General features: G+C 40.8%; 2 protein-coding genes across 9 annotated transcripts in view; one reads left to right on the forward strand and one right to left on the reverse strand.

Moving 5' to 3' along the window:
- The window catches only part of LOC109471892 (probable E3 ubiquitin-protein ligase HERC1), a 128,820-nt gene that overhangs the window by 86,807 nt on the left and 19,758 nt on the right, over nt 1-22,255 (reverse strand).
- LOC109471925 (immunoglobulin superfamily member 10-like) lies at nt 853-16,920 on the forward strand. Of its 8 annotated transcripts, XM_019771417.1 has the most exons (4): nt 4,174-4,693; nt 5,073-5,141; nt 5,927-5,963; nt 14,195-16,919. In XM_019771417.1, exon 4 carries the CDS (start codon nt 14,237-14,239, stop codon nt 15,920-15,922), a length of 1,686 nt encoding a protein of 561 aa, XP_019626976.1. In that variant the 5' UTR covers nt 4,174-4,693; nt 5,073-5,141; nt 5,927-5,963; nt 14,195-14,236; the 3' UTR covers nt 15,923-16,919. The 8 variants fall into 8 exon arrangements, with proteins under 8 accessions (XP_019626974.1, XP_019626976.1, XP_019626977.1 ...); XM_019771415.1 differs by lacking the exons at nt 5,073-5,141; nt 5,927-5,963 and adding an exon at nt 853-935 and having other exon boundaries at nt 4,426-4,693; nt 14,195-16,918; XM_019771418.1 differs by lacking the exon at nt 5,927-5,963.

Genomic DNA, 22,255 nt, shown 5'->3' on the forward strand with positions numbered 1-22,255 from the left:
TGTGATATTTAACAACTGTGCCATTGGGAAGGGTACAACGACAGCAACGAGAAATCAAAGATGTCATAACTCTGTGAGTTTTTGTAAATGTCTTATTTTATCTACTATTGTGCATTCCTTCTTTTTTACCATTATTGTACATTTATGCTCTTACAACCTAGTAAACTTACATGTAAGTACAGGTCATGGGGATCAAGCAGAAGTAAAAATTACAGTCATATCTTACTAGAACTATACAGACTAAAGTGAACTACTATGTATAAGTTACTGATTCTGTATATCATAATACATGACTGTACATTTTCCACCGGGTCCAATAGCCGCTCCATAACTATCAATGGAAACACAAGCTAACATGAAAATAGAAACACCGAAAACAAAACCTCTGTATTATGTACATTAATTTTGTACTACGTAAAAAGGAATGGGGACATTTGTTAAACAAAGTCAGGCGCTTGTGTTAATGCCCTGGGATGCACAATACGGAAGGAACAGTTTACAAAGGGATTGCTGGCAAACATCCCAGGTCAGGCGACATTAGGCCCCGTGCCATTGTCAGCACGACCAGGTAATGGTTGTCCTTTACAATATCTCAAGGTCAAACTTTATATCATTTCGAAGGACAGACACAACTCCAAACACTTGTGTCATTGACAGGACATTTGCATCCCGTCTGAAAACGCGTCCTGAATACTTCCACAGCCTTAACAGGTGATAACGTGAGGGGATGAATTGGGAAGGCACTGAATGGTGAAGATAGATGGCAATCATTAATTTAGATGGCCAAAGTTCGGCCTCTGGTTGGTTACATGCCAGCCAATTGGGACAATCCTCCCTGCCCTGGTGTGTGTGTGTGTGTGTGCAGTAAACCCTGGCAGTCGACAGGAGAGCTCTGCTTGTGTTGGACTTGGCCTTGGTGCTGCGGCCATCCCCAGGTATGTTTTCAAAGTAGGTTATCTGATACAGAAGGCCGTGCTAGTGACAGTTTCAGGTTATCGATAAGATGCTGCACATGTAATTGGGCAGGCCCGAGCTGTAGATCATGGGTAACGTCATGTAACCTAAAATTTTCTTCTAACAGAGCGACGTGCTCCATCCAAGATATGTGAAGGCAAGAAGCTTAGGAATCCTCTTAAAGCTCCTTGGTGGAGGTGACTGTGAAAATAATGCATACTGCGGCCTTATGGTTTGTAATTATGAATGGTTCTACTTCAAGATATTCTAGAATTAGCCTGATTTTACAAATGGACATGCGTATTATCTATATTACAAATATTTTTGAACTGCCGAGAGTTGCATCATTAAGCCTAATGGTGAGAACATAATGTAAATGGGTGCATGGTATGAAATATGCATTCCTTTTTAACTACGTCCTGTGATAGGATGCCCTCGGGTGTGTCAAGGATTTGATAGCATTTTCAAGTTAGACAGGTAGGTACCCTTTGCAATTAGCATTCCTTCAGAGTACCTCATATGCATTTGATGGTCAGTCACTTTTTCAACCCTCAAAAGCGTATATAAGGAAGTCCTGTCAGAATTTTGCTGTTGGTTACCACATATCTACAAGCTCTGTTTGTTTCAAAAAGATACTTACTTAGATATAAATGTACTTAATGGTACTTAAATAGGGATTTGCTCAGTTTACATTGCAAGAATAAAAGCCAAAAATACAGGGAAGTTGTGACGCAGCCTTGGCAACCCTAGTATGAGTAAACAAACATTGGACCATCCAAACAAGGTGTACAATAGTACAGCACTTGGAAAGAAACCTGAGGGACAGTTTGTTAGGATTTCAGAGTCATATAATACCTTTCAGGGGTTAGACAGGTTAGATACAGCTTCTGAGGGTTGTCAACAACAGAAGCAGAGCTGTGTGATGTGTTACCCCTATGGGCAGTTATTGGCTCTACAGATATTAATACAGACAACAAAGTCATGCAGTATCTAATACGTATCAGGCAAAGCAGAAAAATGTTCAGACAAGTCAAGTAATAACCACCATCCTGTTGTAAGAGGATACATGACATAGAAATGATGAAGAATAATTATAAATTGTAGCTATACTCTTAAATTTTGCATATTGAATTCTTAAATTGAACATATACTGTAGTACTTTTATAACAAGCAGTGTTTGGCTAGATTCTGCAGAAATTTCTATATGAAACTTCAACGATGACAAATGTTGAATTCCCACTGTCAAGTTGACGAACTGCCCATCTGAAATGCTGATGGATAGGGCCGCAGACATTTCTGACACTGATTATTACCTTTAAAGTCACATGAAGATATCACGACTATTGCTCTGACAACCTCTGCCACTTGGGAGGAAAAGTTCTGACTTATTCATGCACCTGGGCTCAGACAAAATTACACCATGTTCCAAAGGCATATAACACAGTGTCAAGAACGATACCAAATTTCATTCTTTCTAGAGCTGGGATTTAAGCATTAGCATGTAAAATCTGCATTCCAAAGCAAATTCTGGCAGCAGCTAGTTGTATGACTGTGTAAACCTGTTATGATAATTTGATCTGTTGTGTATCTGAACTATTTATAATGTTTCTTTTAACAACTCCAATAAGACTAGCTTTGTTTATGGATTTTGTATATCAAAGATAATGGTCGGGAGTACTATCCAAGCCCAGTATGCTAAAAGTGACGTTAATTCCTGCACTGCAAAACAAGAGTTCCACGATCTCATACCTTCGCCAAATGATGTTAACCCTTGTGGTTGACAAATTATACAATTTTCATACTTGATTTTGTAAATAAGAGCCCCATTTGCATGGATTATATCAGTTGATCATATTCTCCACCCAATGACGGCCTTATCTTAACAAAAATGCAATTATAGCACTTCCTCATAAATTATGCAAATTAGGCCATGATTTGAATAAATTATGTTTGTTGATGTTCACCTTCACTTAACTTCCAAATGTGGCAAGTATGAAATTCCCAGCAGTTACAACCATGAAATTATAAAAATTTGCCATTTATTATGCAAATTAGGTCCTCATTTACTTAATCTATATCCTCAGATGTTTTTTCTCGTTCTCACAAGTGATGTCACAAGTGTTTCATAGTTCTATTATCGAACAAAGCAGATTTATAGAGTTTCCTCATTAATTATGCAAATTAGCTCCTGATTTGCATAATTGTCATCTGATCATGTCAAGCATCATTTCAACTACCTACATACCAAAAATCACGACAATCCGTCAACCGGTTCTTGAATTATCCTCCTTCGAATTTTTTTCAACAAATGCTCCTGCAGTTCCAGAACAAGCCGCTAGGGGACCCAAACTCATGTCACTTCTTCCCTATCCTAAGAGCTATCTGCCATCCAAAATTCGTGACCCTAGCATGTCTAGATCACGAGATATCAAAACCGGAAGTTCTGCTGCAGTACCTAGGAAAGCCGTCAGGGGGCCCAAAATCTAATCATTTCTAGGTCTCATGAAGACCTACCCACCTACCAAGTTTCATTCCAATCCATCCACTGCTTCTCGAGTTATCTTGCTAAACCACACACACACACACAAACACACCCACACACAGACAAACGCTACTGAAAACATACTAGTAACCTTCCTGGCGAAGGTAATAATTTCATGACCAATGTGACAATGTAAGCTCATCAACGATAAGTTTTCCAATACTGATGAAATCTCCAGGTTGACATTGCTTAGGCCTGCCAAAGTACCAGGTGGCTCCGAGGACGTTATAATCGCTGCCATATATTTGGCACTTACCCATCCTTTCAGCATTATCTGCTGTAGATATGGGTGAAGGGATATCTGTCCCCTTCGAATTGACTGTACTTGAGGATCCAAATACTTACCTACTAAGTTAAACGCAATATATAATATAATAATACAAGAGCAAACATCCCTGAGCAAAAATACCCCAACCCTATATACAACTACTAGTATTCAAAAGCCCCCTAAAATATGGAGTCTGAAGGTGTTTAACCTTTTAATAGGAACAATGGTGGACTGAAAAAATGTTGAAAGTTAGCAAAAGAAAAACGTTTACTCATTGTTTTTCTTAGTACTATATAATAACATTATAGAGTCTTTTCTCGTCCATACTGACCACATGACAACGTATATGCCAATAATTACAGCCAAAATAAATGGTTGCGTAACAGTGGAGCAATGGCATTTTTATAGCCAGGCAATTCACCCAAGGTATTCAAACACTTGAAATACCAGCGGTATAAATTATTCATGTGGGGGATGAAAAGGACCCAGTAGGAGCGCTACCATTCGTAACAACAGAGAGTCAAAAGAAATGGGCCTGGTTATAGAATGCGTCATCCAGGAGAACTAGAAATACTGGTTCTCCCCACGTTGTTATAGTAGTCTACGGCAAGGGCTGCATTCCGTGCCTGTCTGGATTGTTTATTTCACGTTTGCTCTACAGTGGGTGAGGGAAAAGCTCCTGCCTGCCATTCACCCTGCCGTGACTTGGAGCTGAGGAATCTCCCACGTCAGACAGCAGGGGCTATAGCTGCGTGCAGAGGGAAGGCTTGGGGCTGCATGCACCGCTGCCCCCTACATGCCTCACACACACGTACATCTACAGTCCAACAGAGGTCACCATGTACACACCCTTCCTGCTGGTTTCCTGCCAAACTTACAGGCTCCTTTTAGAGAGAGATTAGCTCACGGGAGTAGCACCTATTGTTGAGGTAAGTAGTATTTCTTTTCGTGTTGACATAGCTATGTTACAACTAACTAGAGCAGCACATGCCTGCTGCATACCTGTCAGAAAGTTAGCGATGGACACTGGGTCTGGAGTGATAGTTGGCAGTATGGATACGTACTACCGGTAGGTTTATTTCTATAGAAACAGGTAATGAAGGCAGCTATATGTAACTTCTGTGAGGAATGCTCCAACATACCATAACTTCACTTCATTCCACACTTCCTTTATAAACCACTCCTGTGTGCTCAATGATCTATAGCAGCCCTATGGTGCTGCAGTGTTGTTGTATATAGCTCAAGAGAGTTTATCACTTGTCCAGCACTTTTCTCTTATATTGTTTCTACCTGATTGATTGCTGACAGACTTACAGCCCAGTCACAGTATATTGGATTGTTGTCTGCTGTGGCAGTGCTGTAAGTAAGCTTGTACAGGTAAGTCCTTGTCTCTTCACAACAACATGTACATGTAGTATGCTCAAGCGACCACCTCTATGCAAGGTCCACTTGGCAAATGTGACCACTTTTTGGTGGTCCCGTAGATAATTTTTCCAAGGAATTTATAGGATCTCCCCTTTAACCTCCTTGATTTTTCCAAATCATAAGTCTGAAACAACCATTGACATGATTAAGAATCCTGTGTCTATTAACCACCTGTACACATAGACCAGATTTTTATCAGCCCCCCTGAGTGGTCTTCTTGGGCAGTTTTGACAGTTGTTGTACTCCAGCCTGGAATTCAGATACAAGCACCCTTTCTCTATTTACTTAGGACTTGTACTCATTTCAAGGCCTGTTGACAAACCATTATCAAAGCTGACCCTTTCACACCTTAGGGCAGACAGAAGGAGGGGCATGTAATTCACACCTACTTGTCAGAGGCTTATGTAATTTTGGCATTATGCTTACAAGCAGTGGTGGTGATGGAATAGTACAAATTTGGCCAAACAGGTAGAACCATGGCCCCTATAACCTACTTGGTATAACAGAAGTATTCACCCTATTTTGGCTGAATTGTACCATTTATAAGCCCTTAGGAAGGCCGAGAGAAGCACACATACTGGAGTACATCATGTATATACATGTAATACACATACTACATGCATAATGTTGCAATGATTAATTGGTCTGTCTGCAAAACACCCATTTTATATAGTTTTTGCTCTCACTCTGCATGAAAAGGTAGCTTGTATGACATTTCTAACTTATATATTCTTCAGTTTTAGAACTACAAGACTGGTGAAAGGGGATGTACATGTACATCCATTATACTTGACAGCTAGGCCATAAAATTTCATGGTGTATTATAATAGAACATCAGCAGACATCTATTTCTCAAGGGACTACAAATTATCCTGTCTGTCTGAAACCTTTTTCAACAATCAGACTGGAGCACTTGGAAATTTTAAAATGTAGTAAATCTTCAAGATTGAATGCAGGTTTTATGAAGATGACATCAATATAGAGACAAGGCCCTGTGAAATATAACCCATGACTTTACAGACTAATTCACATTCCTCATTTCATATGGAACAATGCCCATATACTCCATACATACACATGTACATCACTGAAAATGGTGTCCATGTCTCAGGTGTTGCCCTGATGAAAGATAGTAAATGCTGTCTGCTCCAGTTGCTGGATTTATTGTGTAATGTTGTCTGATAGAGTTATTGTACCATTTGACATTGGCATTAGTACGGCACACGAATCATCAGACATTGCTCCTCCCTCTGAAGCCAAACTTTGTAATCCCCAGAAAATAACACCAATTCACAGTGAGCAGGTGTCCCTATTGAACTCAGGCTAAAACCTTTTACCCTTGGTGAGAAGCAAGCTTTGTAAATGACCACCGGATTGATTGAAAGGGGCAAATTGAAGTGGCTAGTTTACAGCTCCTGTGCTGGTAATGATTGCTAAATGCAGAGCTGCATGGATGACTTGGCAATAATACAGGATGACCCATCCAAAGAGACGGCAATACTTGAGCTATTAGTAGAGTCAGACAGTCAGAAATGAGTTGATGACCTCAAGGAAATGTCTTGACCTTGTGGAGGGTGCATTTGAAGGTCAGGATTTCCAGAATGTTCTAGCACTTTTTAAATGAAATTGTTAACCTAACCTTTCCTGCCATATCAACTTTTAATCATGTTGATAACAATGACTGTGCTTGTCCAAAACCATATCGTTCCATTAGAGTGACTTATACATACATAATTCATTCCTTGATTTTAGCAGTCTCTCATTAGATTTGGTGTCTTCAGAAGATGTAATCCATAAAAAGTTGCTTGCAGTAAGCTTAGCCACAGAATACAAACAGCCTTCAATGGGAAGTCACACAGCATTGCAGGTTTCAATAATGACTAGGTAATCTTTGAAACAACAAAAGGCCAGGCAGAATGTGCTATTTATAGTTCCCCAAAGCTTGGGGCTATTCCAACACAAACACAATAAAGGAAGAAAAGATGGCTATTTGATAACAAGTCCCCACCCAAATGTTTATTTCATATAGTATGTTACATGTACTAACACTTGTGTAGTCAAAACTAGTTATCACCTCTACACAATGACCACCTGTCCAAGTGACGAATGTGACCACTTTTTTGTGGTCCCTTTGAAAATTTTTCCCATTTTCACAATTTTTTAAAGAATCCTGAGCATCTATCTGTATGTAGTGACCACCTGTCCATATAGACCTTTTATTGATCCCCTGAGTTGTCTTCCCCATACAAACTTTAATTAATACCTCTAGAAATGAATGTAAGAAAAATGTCATATTTCTATGTACTATATTTGCCTTTGACTTTCGTGATGATCGTCATTGAGCTCAACACACTTAGCCCTGCAATACTGCAGTTGAAGAGGAAGTCTTGACATCCAAAATTGATCAGCTGCTGAGTCAGAAGGAACAGGGAGGAGCTTTAGAAAGAATGTGTGGAATGCCTGACAGCAAGTTGACCAAACAACTCACCACTTCCTGTACCTTACACTCCTCAGCACCTTAAAATTCTACTTCCTGTTTGCCAAAAATTATACAGTTACAAAATCATACAGTTCCTTTTAAGTCCGCCCCACTGGGTGTCTCTGAATGTTTCTGTGTGGAAGACAGGCACTGAACAATACAGAAAAGTTGTCAGGTGTGGCAGACGTTATTGCTCTACTGTGGTATTTCTGTCATTACTACCAACAATTTTCCATGGCCGGAGGCAATAGGAGCAAAGTGAATGGGCTGTGGCAGTTACAGGTCGTACCACCGTAATCCAATAGTGCTCGTGTTGCAAAAGTGTTGCCATAAAGCAGGCTGGCTGCTGGGATTGGGATAATTCTTGTGGAAACCTTGCGACCAGAGGTTGGTTTAGTATTGTCGGCACTACAGTAAACTGTGGCCTGGTCTGCATTCTACACAGATGCGATCAGACTGAGACGGAGCAACAAAGGACATTATACATCACACTCCTGTATAATGTCCTTGGACGGAGGTAATACAGTGTCTTTTTCTCCTGTGTGATATACAAGTGTATGTCAGTCTGTTCATGTGTGTGTGTGTACGTATTTGAATGATTGTGTATCAGAGCAAGGAGGTTCAAACTTCCTTTTTGAACCTCCTTGATCAGAGTGTATATAATTATAAATACTGGTAAGTATTCATGTCATGTGTGTACAACAGACAGTCTGTGTTTTCAACATTTAATACCTTTTAATATTTTGACTTCCAGAATTTCCACTTGTAACTTTTGTACCGTTACAACTTCAGCAACGCATCTCGTCACAGTATTGGATACTGTTAACAGGAAATTGATTTTGTTTAATTACATTAGACATTTATAGACAGTGGCTGCTGCCACTGGGTAGCTAGTAACACTAACCACAGCACTGCCCACCTTGGGAAAATTACAACTGTACATCTTGAAATGTTCGTATCGTTTTTATTTTCCCAGTAACATCTCCGCTGTGCATTCATGACACCACAAATATGCGTTTCCAATGCATTACTACTGTACTACAGACTCATTTCCACCTCAACACTGTGAAAATCTCCTTTCCCCTTCTACCGCGAAACTAAGTCCCCATAGAAATAGATGAATTTACTGTATCCCAGCCACCTGTATTGATGTCTTATTCTGTCAGACATGACAGGCAATCCGAGTCATAATGAGGTTTTCCCCAGAACTGATCAGGCGCTGTAATCTTGTTGGTTCCAAAGGTGTGAAAGAATGGCCCCCCAGCAGCTGCGCCAGGAACACAAAGTAGAGGGAGGGGACAGCCATAACAATATCTATTTTCCCCGGGTTTCTTCTCCAAGCTACATTTGACTCAAACAGCCCTCAGTTTTGATAAGTAGAATATACAGTCAATTCTGTACGAGAGACTGCCTGTACATAAGGACCACCTGGCCATTGATATATAGTCAAACCTGTACATGTGACTACCTCCACCTGGCCAATCTGATGACTTCTTGGTGGTCCCTTAGAATTTTTTTGCCATTTACACAAGAATTAAGTATCCTGTCTACGTAGACCAGATTTTATTGATCCCCCTGAGTGGTCTCCTTGGGCAGTTTTGACTGTATTCAATTTTCACAATCCCAGCAAGGTGAATCTATCATGCTTTACTTACTCCCTGAAGAGTCAGTCTCCGCAAACAATTGATTTTCTCTGGACTGATGAATGCAATTAATAAGAGGGTGATAATATTCACAGCAGTCTGACTGTCTGTCAGGCAAGGTATGTGATACTTCGTACCAGAGGCACGCAGGCCACCTGGCATTAGGGAAAGATCTGGCCAGATGAACTACTAGTATTTCTCTTATAGCAACACATTGGTTTACATCCTCTAGATTACACCACCTTTCTACTAGATGCTGCAAGTGTTGAGCAGCCAAAGTTTTGACAGATCGCTCAATTTCATAGATAAAGAACTGATTTATTTGCATTTTGTGCATTTTGTTGTCTTTGCTTTACATCTTGTGTCATATTCCAATTATGAAGTCAAGGGTCACACAAAGAAGATTTTGATCATTGTACAGTAGCTCAGCAAACACTGTGTAGTGGAAAAGAGGCCTCACTCGTATGTTACAAGGGGAGACAAAGGAACTAGTAATCATGGTGATGAATCGTGTGGACTTGTGAGTAAATTGAATGTCCGCTGTAATGTGTTTTGGATTGATATACACCGACTCTCAGAGGCTGAGAAGAGCCTGTGTCACTTCATCAGGGATAGGCCGGGTGTTAAGGTCGGTACATGTGCATAGGGCAGTGCCTAATGTCTCAGTTTGGTGTGGGTGTTACGAGTGGACAGACACCTTTACAGACTGATCTGAAAGTGTTTTATGTTGTGATTTAACCAAAAGGACCATTCTGAAGTAACTGAGCAGGTCTTCGACAGCTTTATAGAACCTGAAGGTAAGCTACATTGCATGTTTTCTGTATGGTCAAAACTGCCCAAGAAGACACTTGGGGGACTGATAAAATCTGGTCTATGTGGACAGGTGGTTACTTTTGGGCAGGATTCTTAATTCTTGCGTCAATGGGAAAAGTAAAAAAGTGGTCACATTGGCAGGGTTGAGTAGCGGTGGTTTCTTTTTGAACCTCCTTGATTAGAGGAAAGACTGGGTGGGGCACACTGGAGCTTAAAGAATTCCTGATCCAAGGCTGGAAATACTCCTCCCAATCCCATCTCTTTTGAACTGTTTTTTTAGGTTTGAGCAGATACCTGACATAGTTTGATCTATGTTGGTCCATCTGCTCAACCAGAAAACATTCTCAAGTCTTAATACCGGTACTGTACAGGATGAAAGTAAATATGGATCTCAGTGTACTAGCCAGCCTGAAATTTTCTTCCATCATCTCAAGTTTGTTTGATTTCAAATGCCATGCTCCCCCAGAAAAATGTTGAAATCTTGACCCTCTGAAATCCTTTTTGCTGAAGGAAAAAGTTGTTAATGCTAGTTCAATGACATAATGACATCTCTTTCCATATCTTTACACATCGTTTTTTGTCTGTCAAAGGTGACAGATTGGGCAAACTTTTGACTGTCATGAGCAGCAAAATTTCGACATGATGGAAAGACACATGCTGGCTAGAACACTGATCACTGATGGTATTGCAGACTATATTATGCCACAGCCGAGGGTCACTGCCACACCTAAATGGGACAAAGTGCATCAGACATTGTCTGGCTCCTGTCGCCAGTCAGTCTGGGGAAAGACCTGGACTCCCATGGATAGCAGTGGTGAAATTTCTCCCTTTATCACCAGGAAATCTTGCATGACAGTGCAGGCCATACCAGACTATACGCTACAGCAGCCTAGAATGTACAATGCATGTCAGAGGCAGGCGCCTATCAGAAGATAGAAAGCAGTGCAAGAGAACAACAGACGAAACCCTAGCCATAAGAATCCAAAATGCATAAGTCCCATGTTTGTATCCCTCCAAGCAGATCTTTGGGGGGGGGGCAAATCATGACTGATATGATCTCAAAGCCCTGAAGGTATGGGCCACACGATTCTGCCCCAAATGATCTGCCTGGAGATTATATTGTATGTTCCATATTACACAAACAGTTACCGGTAGTCATTTTCACCACATATGTACAAATTCCTTGACTTAGGGGCTCCCATGTCTTCCAACACATGACGCAGTCAAAGTGTTCCAGCAAGTTCGGTCAAAGGCCAGTGTCTCTAGTTCAGATTTACTGTTACAAATTCCTTGGGGATATATTTTCCTAAAATACCAGCTAACCAAGCTGAAAGGAACAGAAACCACACTTCTTGTAAGTCTAGCAATCATGTGGTTTGGAAACATTGTGGGGTGCTACCATGTCAATTACAGGCCTTGTGAACTTCAGTTGACCTTACGCCAATGTCACTTCCACCTTGGTATGTGCATCGAGGTATTTACAACATGTGTTGGCACATCCTAACTCTTGGGCAGCTGCAAACCCACTCAGATGAGCTGCCAACTTGTTTGCATGCAAGCTCTGAGTACACATATCTCGACCACAGACTTGAGTCACAACCAAATATTTTGGGCAGTTTCAAGTACAGGGCTACCCCTCCATACTACCACATCTCTGTCAAGAAGGAAACTAGAGACTCACAGAAAATGTGTTCCCATGCCAATGTACATGTACCTCCAAAAGAAACCTCCTCTTCATCAGACTACTGACACTACCTGAAATTTGAGTTGTAAAATCTAAATAGGTTCGGTCACCATATGGTTTCATTTGCCTGCCATGTGTAATACTAGTACCCTTACCATAGTCCACATTGTACCATGGACTCTCCTGGCCTACTTCTACCAAATTCTACTATCTATAAGAATAAATGTCCCTTAGGAAGGCCTGTTCCCGGCTGTTGGAGGCTAGAAGTAGAAGAAATCCAGGTCCATGCAGTAATGTCTGCCCCTCCCCACTTAATTATCATTACTGTCACCCTGTGGTGCCTCAGTCTGATAAGATCAGATCTGCCTAGCTATGGAGATGAACAGGATGGATGCTACTCTTTTTTAAATGCCAGAGAATAAGCAGATTCTTTGCTGAGACAAATTGTTGCTATTTCGTTATATTAGGTCAGACTGTAGCATATATCATTATGATAGCAGTAATAAAACTCAAGATCGGTCCCAAGGCTGTAGTTTTTCATTGTGAGTAGTGTTCTTATACGATTTTCTTGAGAATTTGGGGCAGACAAATCAAATTCTATGAAGGTCTGGTATCATCCACAAGGCACTGTAGTAAGCAGACACACCTCTATATAACTGTAACATTATTTACAGGTTGAACATCATGTTGTGAATTTTCCATATTCTCCCATGCAATACTCCCCAGGACAATTACCTTATCTCCAATGCAAACACAAGGATTAAGAGATCTGTGCCATTGCAAATAATCTGCAGATAATTGCCATGAGGAATCCACAGAGAGATAGGTTTGTTTTAGGGGACAGCTGCATATAAATGACCTGTCAACACCCTTGCAGAGGTGATCTATGGCAATATTCAAGCAGATGTGAGGATCTAGCTCATTTTCAGTGTTTTGTGCCTGCTCTTGCAATGTTGTATGAGAAGGTGAGACTTTAAAAAATACAATACCACGAAAGAGTGCTAAATCTTTTTAAAAGGGCATGAAACACAAAGGCAAATGATCCAGTTTCCTCATACATCATACATCAGGACTGGTGCTTGGGGCTAAGATTTACATCAGTGTCTAGGGCTTGGTTTGTCAGGCCACTCTGACCCGGGAAAAGGGCAAGAATCCAGTAGGGCTGTAAAGGAGTCAGTAGAAGACATGGATCAGACATATACATGGAGAAAACTTTCTTAAAAACTCTGATAAAATATAGATGATAAAGGTAAAATGCAGAACAGCATAAGATACAAGTAGAATCTTTCATTGTATCAACGTCAACAGAACTGGACAGACACAGAGACCCTCCTATGATCCTAATCCTGACCTAACCTGTCCTTGCTTTGGTGGATCTAGTTACTTCTTCCAGCTTTTGCAAATCTTTCATCTGAGATGATTCAGTATGTTAAGTGGGCTTTGACTCATCTAGATGAGTGTGTAATTCCACTTTCTCCAGATTTCCGTTATGTTTCCTGGACTCGACTTAAAATTGCCTCTCGAGCTGTTGTGGAAACCTTGGAAGTGCTTTTAGTCCCAAACATCTCAAGGGCAAAGGCCACATACCTAACTGTAGTAACTCCAGACCTATCAATGTAATCTGGGCAGGCTCTATAGTCAGGGCTTGTGGATAAGTCTTCCACTCATATTACAACATTTTATTCACGACATAAAGATTGGAACAGGAGGCATAACTCGCACTGTTGCTCTACGATCCTGTGCGGGAAGAGTACATGCGGACTGACAGGCCGTCACATAGCCTGCATTCTTTACCCAGGGTGTTACAACTTTGTACAAATAGTTCAGGGAGAGGGGTCTGCCCTGCAGCTGTGATTGGTGCAGGGCCTCAGCCTGATGGCTATCTACCTCCAGCTCTCCCCACAGAAATGTCAAACACACCTGATGGCTGCCATATGTTAAAACCAAAACAACTTCTCCTGCATCGCAAGTAAGTTTGGCAAAAAGGATTACGGAACATTTCCTTTGGACCCTGTAAATGCACCGTCCAGGTGTGAATGTGTGTCCTTGCTGATAGAGAAGGACCCATCCTTTGGGTCAGCCCTCCCCCTATATACTGTAATGTTATACCCCAGCGGTGGCCAGGGGACACCCAAAACAGCACATGTTTTGTGCCTGTCACTCTGCTAGCTCCTTAGAAGTCCTTCCCTACATCTTGTGATGTTAACCTGACTTGGAGGCATCTTAACAGAGATTGTTCCTCCAGCTGGCCCGTCAGCTCCTTGTTGGTCATCAGTGTCAGTGAGTACACCATGGCTCATTTACTACATGTGTATACAAATGCTACTGCATTGATTTCTATGTATAAACTGTTTGCTTATGTTTCTGTTTCCTGGTGTTTTTGCAGGGAGACGTGTCTGGGTGCCGGTTCAATAAAATTACGGTGAGGATGGGCAGGAGGGAAGCTGGACAGCCCTCGTGCATGCTGTGGGCGCATACAACAACTCTGCACAGGAATTTTGAGTGGGATTTAACCATGCTGGCCTGGATATATCTTGTTGTTGCTGCCGGGGGTGTAGTACTGGCTGGTGGGACATTGGCTTGCCCCTTGGAATGTCAGTGTAATGGTCCGACTGTAGCCTGCAGTAATGCCAGTCTTACTACCATTCCCAGTGGAATACCTGCTACTGTAACCACCCTGGACCTCAGCTACAGTAGGATCACTCTGAACACCAGTGGCATCTTCAGCAACTTTACTGGCTTAATAGAACTGAAACTTGGATGGAACAGTATCTCTACCATAGACAGTGGGAGCTTTCAAGGGCTAACCAACCTTAGATCACTACTCCTACAGGGCAACATGTTACAAACACTCTCTCAAGACGTTTTTGTAGACCTGAGGTCCTTGAAAGTACTTGATCTTTCACAGAACGACATCAAAGATGCAACATCAGGGCAGTTTGCCCAGCTCTCAGAGCTGACCTCCTTGAACCTGACAGGTAACAGATTACAGACTTTGCCTGCTGATATACTCCAACCGTTGCCAAACCTGACCTTTCTTTCACTTTCCGGCAACCCTTGGAGCTGTGATTGTAATTCGCAATGGGTCATTACATGGATTAATCAGCAAGATGCAAATTCAAGTTTGCAATTCGACTCTCCAAGTTGTGATGAACCAGCTGGATTGCAGGGAACTCTCTTGTCTTCACTGGAGTCCCACAACTTGACCTGCATTCCGCCTACAATATACAACACCAGTGACCTGCACATCAACACATCCATGTACAGCACTGTTAATCTGCCATGTCAGGCCAGAGGGCTGCCACTACCGACAATATACTGGAGACTCTCGGATGGGAGAACAGTTCCCGTTCCCCACACGTGGACAGATGGAGACACGCGGTTCAATATTGGCAGGGACGGAAGCCTGCGGATTGTTAACATAACCACGAACATTGGGGGCCATTTTGTTTGTGGTGCAAACAATTCTGTTGGCAGTGACCAGGTCACATACAGGGTAAATGTCATTGTTCCAACAACAACAACAGCAGTAACAACGACATCGATGCCAACGGTCAGACCAACAAACTCCACTCCTGTGCCACAGAACACGACACAGGAGCCTCCAACAACTCCAAAGCAAACGACACAGAAAGTACTAACCACACCAGCTGCAGTAACACCAACACAATCACCACCTTCAACAACCAAACCTGTCCTTAAAACAACCACAGGGATTCCAACAACAAGTACAACAACAAAATCGAACCCCTTAGCAAACATTCCATGGGACCAGTTCAGAAGAGACCAGTTAGGAGCAGGGTTGGGGATACCCCTCATACTGCTAGCCATAGGTGGTGGTGTAGCAGCCTGGTACTTCATGAAGAAGAAGAGGAGAAAAGATGCTGCTAGGAAAGCCGAGGCCCAAGATGGGGGTTACATCGTAGCCAACCCCATGGCCTTACAGATGGACAAGGTTGAGCCCAATGGGAACACAGCCAACGGGAACAACGTGCCAGAAATCCCTGTCGATGCAACAGTCATAGAAAATCCATCAATAATAGAGACTCCCAATGGAACTCTGGTGTTTATTCCGGAGGAAAACAAATCATACAGAGAGTCAAAACTTATTTAGTCACTGGCAATGCCAGGACAATCTAAAGATGTAAATAAATATGTACAAATGTACAGAATCTGATGTGAATCAGATTGAGCTACTGTGCTGTCTTAGAATCAGGATACTAGTACTGTAGTTCAGTCTACTGATGTACAAAGTTAAGCCAGCTTATGTATATAGCTCATACACTATGTATAGTCTACAAGCAAAAAATACTTGACAAACTTAATAAGATATTCATAGCAGTCCATGCACATATCAAGCAGGAGCCAGTATTTTGTATTCTAGTCATACAAAAGGTAGCTTGATCCTTGTTAGTCAATACCAATCCTGTCAAATATCTCATCTGTCCTATGCTCAGTTCATCTTCAAACAGATGTAAGGATCCGTCTCCAGAATAAGTCATCCATACATATGCATCTGCTTGAAGATGAAGTTAAAGTGTTTTCAAGTAATACTGCTTTTACTATCAATAAATTTTAAGCAAGATTGAAATCAATATCATCTGTTATCAAGTAAGATACTGATATTTGTATAGTTTAAGCAGAAGGAAATTAACCTATTTGGATTATCACCAGTGATAAAATGCAGGCAGCATAGTCAGGTATACAGGGGACAGAAGTCTCATAGATTATTGTTACCCTTCATTACATGTAGTCCAGGTTCCTGTGTAGGTGATGCAGCAAACTTGGTATTAATGACACCTGTGGAGTGTTCTTAGATACATACAGTACATTTTTTTATTCCAGATACATCGTATTACATATACGTTTTCTTCTTCTTGTAAAGATAGGACAAGCAGTCATCTGTTGAATCTCTAAAATTGATTTAAGTCAAGTGTACAATGTAAGTACCGTACTATCTAGCCTTTTTTTTTCAGTTGCCAAAACTGATGCATATCATTACTCATATCAGAAGAGGAAACAGGGTGCAAATTAAGGTGTCATGGAAATGTCAAATAAAGTTGCATGAGGCATTGATTACAGATATGTTAACCTCCACAGAGGTTTTGTATTCAGTTTGTTTGTATGTTTGCTTGTGCTTCCACATGCTAGGCATGTCAGGATGTCCCTGGAATATTCTTTTATTCATGTACTGTAAATTTTGAAATGTCCATTCTGGTTTCATCCTTGAAGTTTTACAATAAGATCTCGACAAATTCAAGACAATATGTGTGAATATGCATATCTAATGCATTACTACAGTATTATGGAATTGATTCAACCATGAACTTATACACCATAAAACCTCCATATGAAAGATGATACTGTACATACAGAAGAAATTGAAGCAGATATTGAACCTGAGCATTCATAATGCTCTAAATCAGATCAATAACTGCCTACCCCTATAATTTAGGAATAACAAAAGTCGTCCATTTCCATGTGCATCTATTGATTTCTGCTTTCCCAGCTATTGGACATTTCATCAAGGACTTTTATACCACATTACACAGTTGGCTTCTGTGCTATTAACTGGTCGATGTGGTCTAATTCCAGTGACACATCCAAATACAATGTACTAAATATGCTCCAAGATAAAAACTTGATTCAAGAAACAGGATAAATTCTCTGAAGAGTCAGACATGCCAGATAGCATCCATTATCTTTCATCAGTGACTGAGAATGAATCTAAAGACAAGTATAACCTTTATATAATCTAAATTGCTGTACAAATAGTTACTGAAAAAACTTCATTGTTATTCCTGTTAAAATGAAACCTCCGACTACAGTTGCTTATCTTGCATTATATACTAGTAATGTTAAACCTGGATATCTAACCTTCATCTACATGGAAGAGGGCCTGCATGGGCCCCCATTATGTTTTATGTTAAATTCCAAGTAGGTACAACGCATTACGTAGAATTAAAACCACAAATTATGCTCTACGCAAAATTGCAAAATATGCCAATTACACTCTACGTCGAATTAGAACGGCCAGTCTACACTCTGAATAGAAATAAAATGGCCGAGTACACTCTATGGAAAAGGACATGCAAGCCCCCATTGAAGAAGTCGAGATTTGTGCTGAACGTCCAAGGTTATTTTCTACTAAATCAAGATTAAGTTTCCAGTCCCTTACAGACAATAATGCTCCGTGTGGCCAGATGGTGATTTGAAACTAGAACCCCAACCCTATTACTATTGATCTCAAACCATTCGGAAGGTACATTTACCTGTGATTGAATTCCTTTTATATAGACGAATGCCAAGTTACACCATTTGGCAACCTTTCAGAATGTTAAGTACTCCTCAGCCTACCTGGAAAATGTACCTCTTCTGAAGATTCAATACCATTCACAAGAAAATCTTCATTGTACTGCTGTCAAGCTTGAAACTTTTGTATATTGTTCTATTTTTATGATTTACAGAGTAAACCTTCCATCGTGAAAGCATGACACTGCATCTCCAATGTTTACTACTGAACTATAGAATTGTGTCAACCGTAAACTTAAAACACAGCAAATAACTTCCTTCCCCTGCTATAGTCCTGGCAAAAATAAATGAAGGTACAGTATTGGTAGTCACACAATCAAGCAACAGGAGAGGTGGAAAATTCTGTTCCTAACCTTTAACTACTAACCTATTCCTAATCAGGGCACATAGTAGAAGTAGTTGAGACCCTAGCCAGGGTAATACCCTAATTTGAGGTAATGTTGGTTGTAATGGGAGCCTAAGTAGTTTGGCTCCCTGGTCACCTGAGGTCTGATGAACTAATCCCACTCCTCAACCACCTGGGATGGTAAGTACGGCCCTGCTTATGTCTTTGAAATAGGTAAATACATAAAAAATTACTTTTAGAGTAGATACAGAAAACAACTAGAGTTCCACGATCTCATACCTTCGCCAAATGATGTTAGCCTTTATGACTAAGAAATTATAGATGAATCCCCCTGATTGTGCAAATAGGATCCTATATTGCATCAATTATATCTGTTGATCATATTCTACACAAGAAGTCTTATCTTATCAATGCATGCCATTATAGCATGTTCTCATAAATTATGCAAATGAGTTCCTTATTTGAATAAGTTATGTTTCATTATGTTCACCTTCACATAAGTTTCAAATATCCCAAGTATGAAATTCCAGACATTACCACTATGTAATTATAACATTTTCTTGTTAATTATGCAAATTAAGTCTTCATTTGCACAATCAATATCTGCCTGTATTTCTGCCGTTCTGAATTACATGTCACAAGCTTAAATCGTCCTATCATGGAATGCAGCTGATTTATAGAATTTCCTCATTAATTATGCAAATTACATTAATATTTGCATAATTGTAATATCATTATGTCAAGCATCGCTTCAGCTACCTACATGCTAAAAATCACGACGATCCATCAGTCGGTTCTTGAGTTATCCGCCTTTAAACATTTTTCAACTAATGTCCCTGCAGTTCCAGAGCAAGCCGCTAGGGGGCCCAAACTCACGTCACTTGTTCCCCAGCACAAGAGCTACCTTCCATCCAAATTTCGTCACCCTAGCATGTCTAGATCACGAGATATCAAAACCGGAAGTTCAGCTGCAGTACCATAACAAGCCGCTAGGGGGCCCAAAATCTAATCAGTTCCACGTCTCATGAAGACCTACCCACCTACCAAGTATCAAGACAATCCATCTTAGCCTTCTTGAGTTATCGTGCTCACACACACACACACACACACACAGACACACGAACGCCAACGAAAACATAACCTTCTTGGCGAAGGTAAAAATAAGCCCTACCTGCATGATTGTAACCAGATTTCCTTACCGGTTATAATATGCAAGCACTTATTGCTTACAAGTATTGTAAGTAGAGTTTAGATGTATTTTGTAATTTCCTATTTTGCAGTTTGTAGTTGACCTTATGAAAGTTGCTGTACTTGTTGTTGTGTGAGGAAAACTTCTGTTATGATACTTACTGGGTCATCTTGGTAATAACAGTGACTGCATCTGTATGCACAGAGGAATGCAATCAGTGAAGGAATCTATATTGATGGCTGCAATGTATTACTCATCAGATAGGGGGCAGCTCTGCTTTATCTGGTGCAAAGCATTTACACTGTATTTCCAAATAAAGGTACATACTATGTTTTGCAATGTGTAATGTGTAATGTGTGGGATTCAACTCCAGCAATTCCTGATTAGTTAAGTGTTATTGCAATACAAAGTTGACCCTCTCCAAAGGCTGAAAATTCACTTATCCCACCCCCCTCTGATGAACGGTGATCCCTCCCCCACTAAATATCGTACAGTCCCTCTGTGAAAATGTGATATATCATTCCACCAAAATGTCCTTCAAGCATTGATTTTCCCTTTGAAGGCCTGCTGACCTGCGTCTCCTCTGCTGCAATTCAATTTGTTGCAGGCAATATCATACTGAAAAGAGGCTTGGATTTAATAAAGACTCCACACATGGGGCTTTTTAGGCAGAGGCGTGTCGTCATTGAACAAAAAAAGGTGTCATTAGAATAGAAATGGTATTTACAGTTAAGACTACAGTATACACATAATGACATATGTACTTTGCAAAGCACTGAAATGTGAAACACAAAATCATTAAATCATCAGTCTAATCACAAGGCAGTTTTGGATGTGAACCATTTTAGAGTCAGCATTTACACTACAATAACAGAAGTCACGTGCATGTTTAATGATGTTAGGCCACAGCAAGTAATTTTTATGGATGACATCAGTGCGCGCATTATTTTTCGCCTGATTTTGGAAAAAAAACAACAAGAAATTTTGTTGCCTTCTGACAGTTGTCAATATGCCAAAAATGGGGAAAAGATGTCTGCTGCCATGCCGGAAGGTGGATGGCAGATAACTATGAAGAGAGGAGACAAGAAAAGGTAAATTTTTCAGTAATCTTTACGTAATTATGGTAAAGTACCAGAAGTTTTAGATACTGTAGCAATTATTTTTTTCACCCTACCCAGTATTTGTAACCAATAAAATCGGAGCAACAATAAGAATAGCCCACTTTATAGATCTATACAATTGATCTAAATTGGGTTATTATATTTTTTTTAGAAAATAACATTCATTTGATGATCCCCTTATCATGTCTTCAAAGTAGTACAGCCCAGTGCTTGTTTCCATGGTGACAGCCATCTGACCAATCAGAGGTTGCTAGCAGATAAACATTGTTATTCACAGCCATGATTAGCCTACAAATCAGCTCCATTGTTTTCATGCTGGCAGCCAGGCGGGCATTTCACACAGGGGCTTCAGGCCAGCCAGACACTCCACACAGCACAGCACAATAGTCACATGTGCCGAGTTGGATACCAACTCTCTATAGACACAGACAAAGTGGTGCACTTACCCTGTGGCCAAGAGGTATCCTATAGCACGGCTAGGTTCAGAATTTGCCAGTCACTTATTGTGTAATTAGTGGTGGGTGGCAGTTTTTTTGGCTCCTGGCTATAACAGGAAAGGTGGAGAGTTCGAGTCACGGACACTCAAGTCAAGGTAAGAACCTCAATTTGTTTTCTAATAGGTTAACTCGAGGCTGTACATTCCAAGAATCTTTCAGATAATGTTGGGAATGAACTTTTCCCCTAAAAACTCCCACCTCACTGTCTCCCTGTCCTGCTTGAATACACACTCCCTGCCCTGATGCATGCCACCACTGTTGTTATAAGGAAAATGCTGCTGTTTGGAGAACCAGACCTTCCGGAATACTCACTAAAACAATTCCAAGTGGCAGAGCAGTTATAACACTATACTACCAATAGTCCTGTGTGTCTGTTTGATTCTCATGTGAACTGGATATTTGTCTCCACCATGTCCGACATGTGTGGGAACAACAGTAGCACTCTGACCATGTAACACAATACTGTAAAGGCTCAGTTTAATCCCCATGCTTCATTCAACTCAAGTGGGACCCACCACAAAACCATTTTTCTCTCAAACACATGTCCAAAGAACAAAATTCTTGAGCCCTTATTGCAATAACAAATTGGCAGCAGGAAATGGCTCTTCCTTCAATCATTCACTCACTGTCAAAGATTACTCACATCGGCATTCTGATTTTATGTACCTGTATTTGGCACTCAGTCAAGGCTATACAGGCAGCTATAGCTACGTACTATTACTGTTAATGTCTGTAGTATGTGACTAGAATGTGAAGATGGGCAGAACACCTAGTGTGTGTGTGGAGTGGAAGGGATATTCTTAGCCCCATGTTACCCCATTAGTGCAGTTGAATGACTTCCATACCCCGGAATGAGATAAAGGTGTGGTGCCACGGCTGACTGGCTCATTCCATTACACCAGGTGAGGCCTGCTTCTACTTAGGTTATTCCTGCCTGCCCTTTCACAAGGAAACCCTGCTGCCGACTACATCAACCTCCTGC

Source organism: Branchiostoma belcheri, unplaced genomic scaffold, assembly GCF_001625305.1.
Source record: "Branchiostoma belcheri isolate BF01 breed outbred unplaced genomic scaffold, Haploidv18h27 scaffold26, whole genome shotgun sequence".
In the NCBI taxonomy this organism is placed as follows: domain Eukaryota; kingdom Metazoa; phylum Chordata; class Leptocardii; order Amphioxiformes; family Branchiostomatidae; genus Branchiostoma; species Branchiostoma belcheri.

What these genes read in the sequence shown, in the direction of transcription:
- LOC109471925 (XM_019771415.1), top strand. Translation starts at nt 14,237, where the DNA reads ATGGGCAGGAGGGAAGCTGGACAGCCCTCGTGCATGCTGTGGGCGCAT.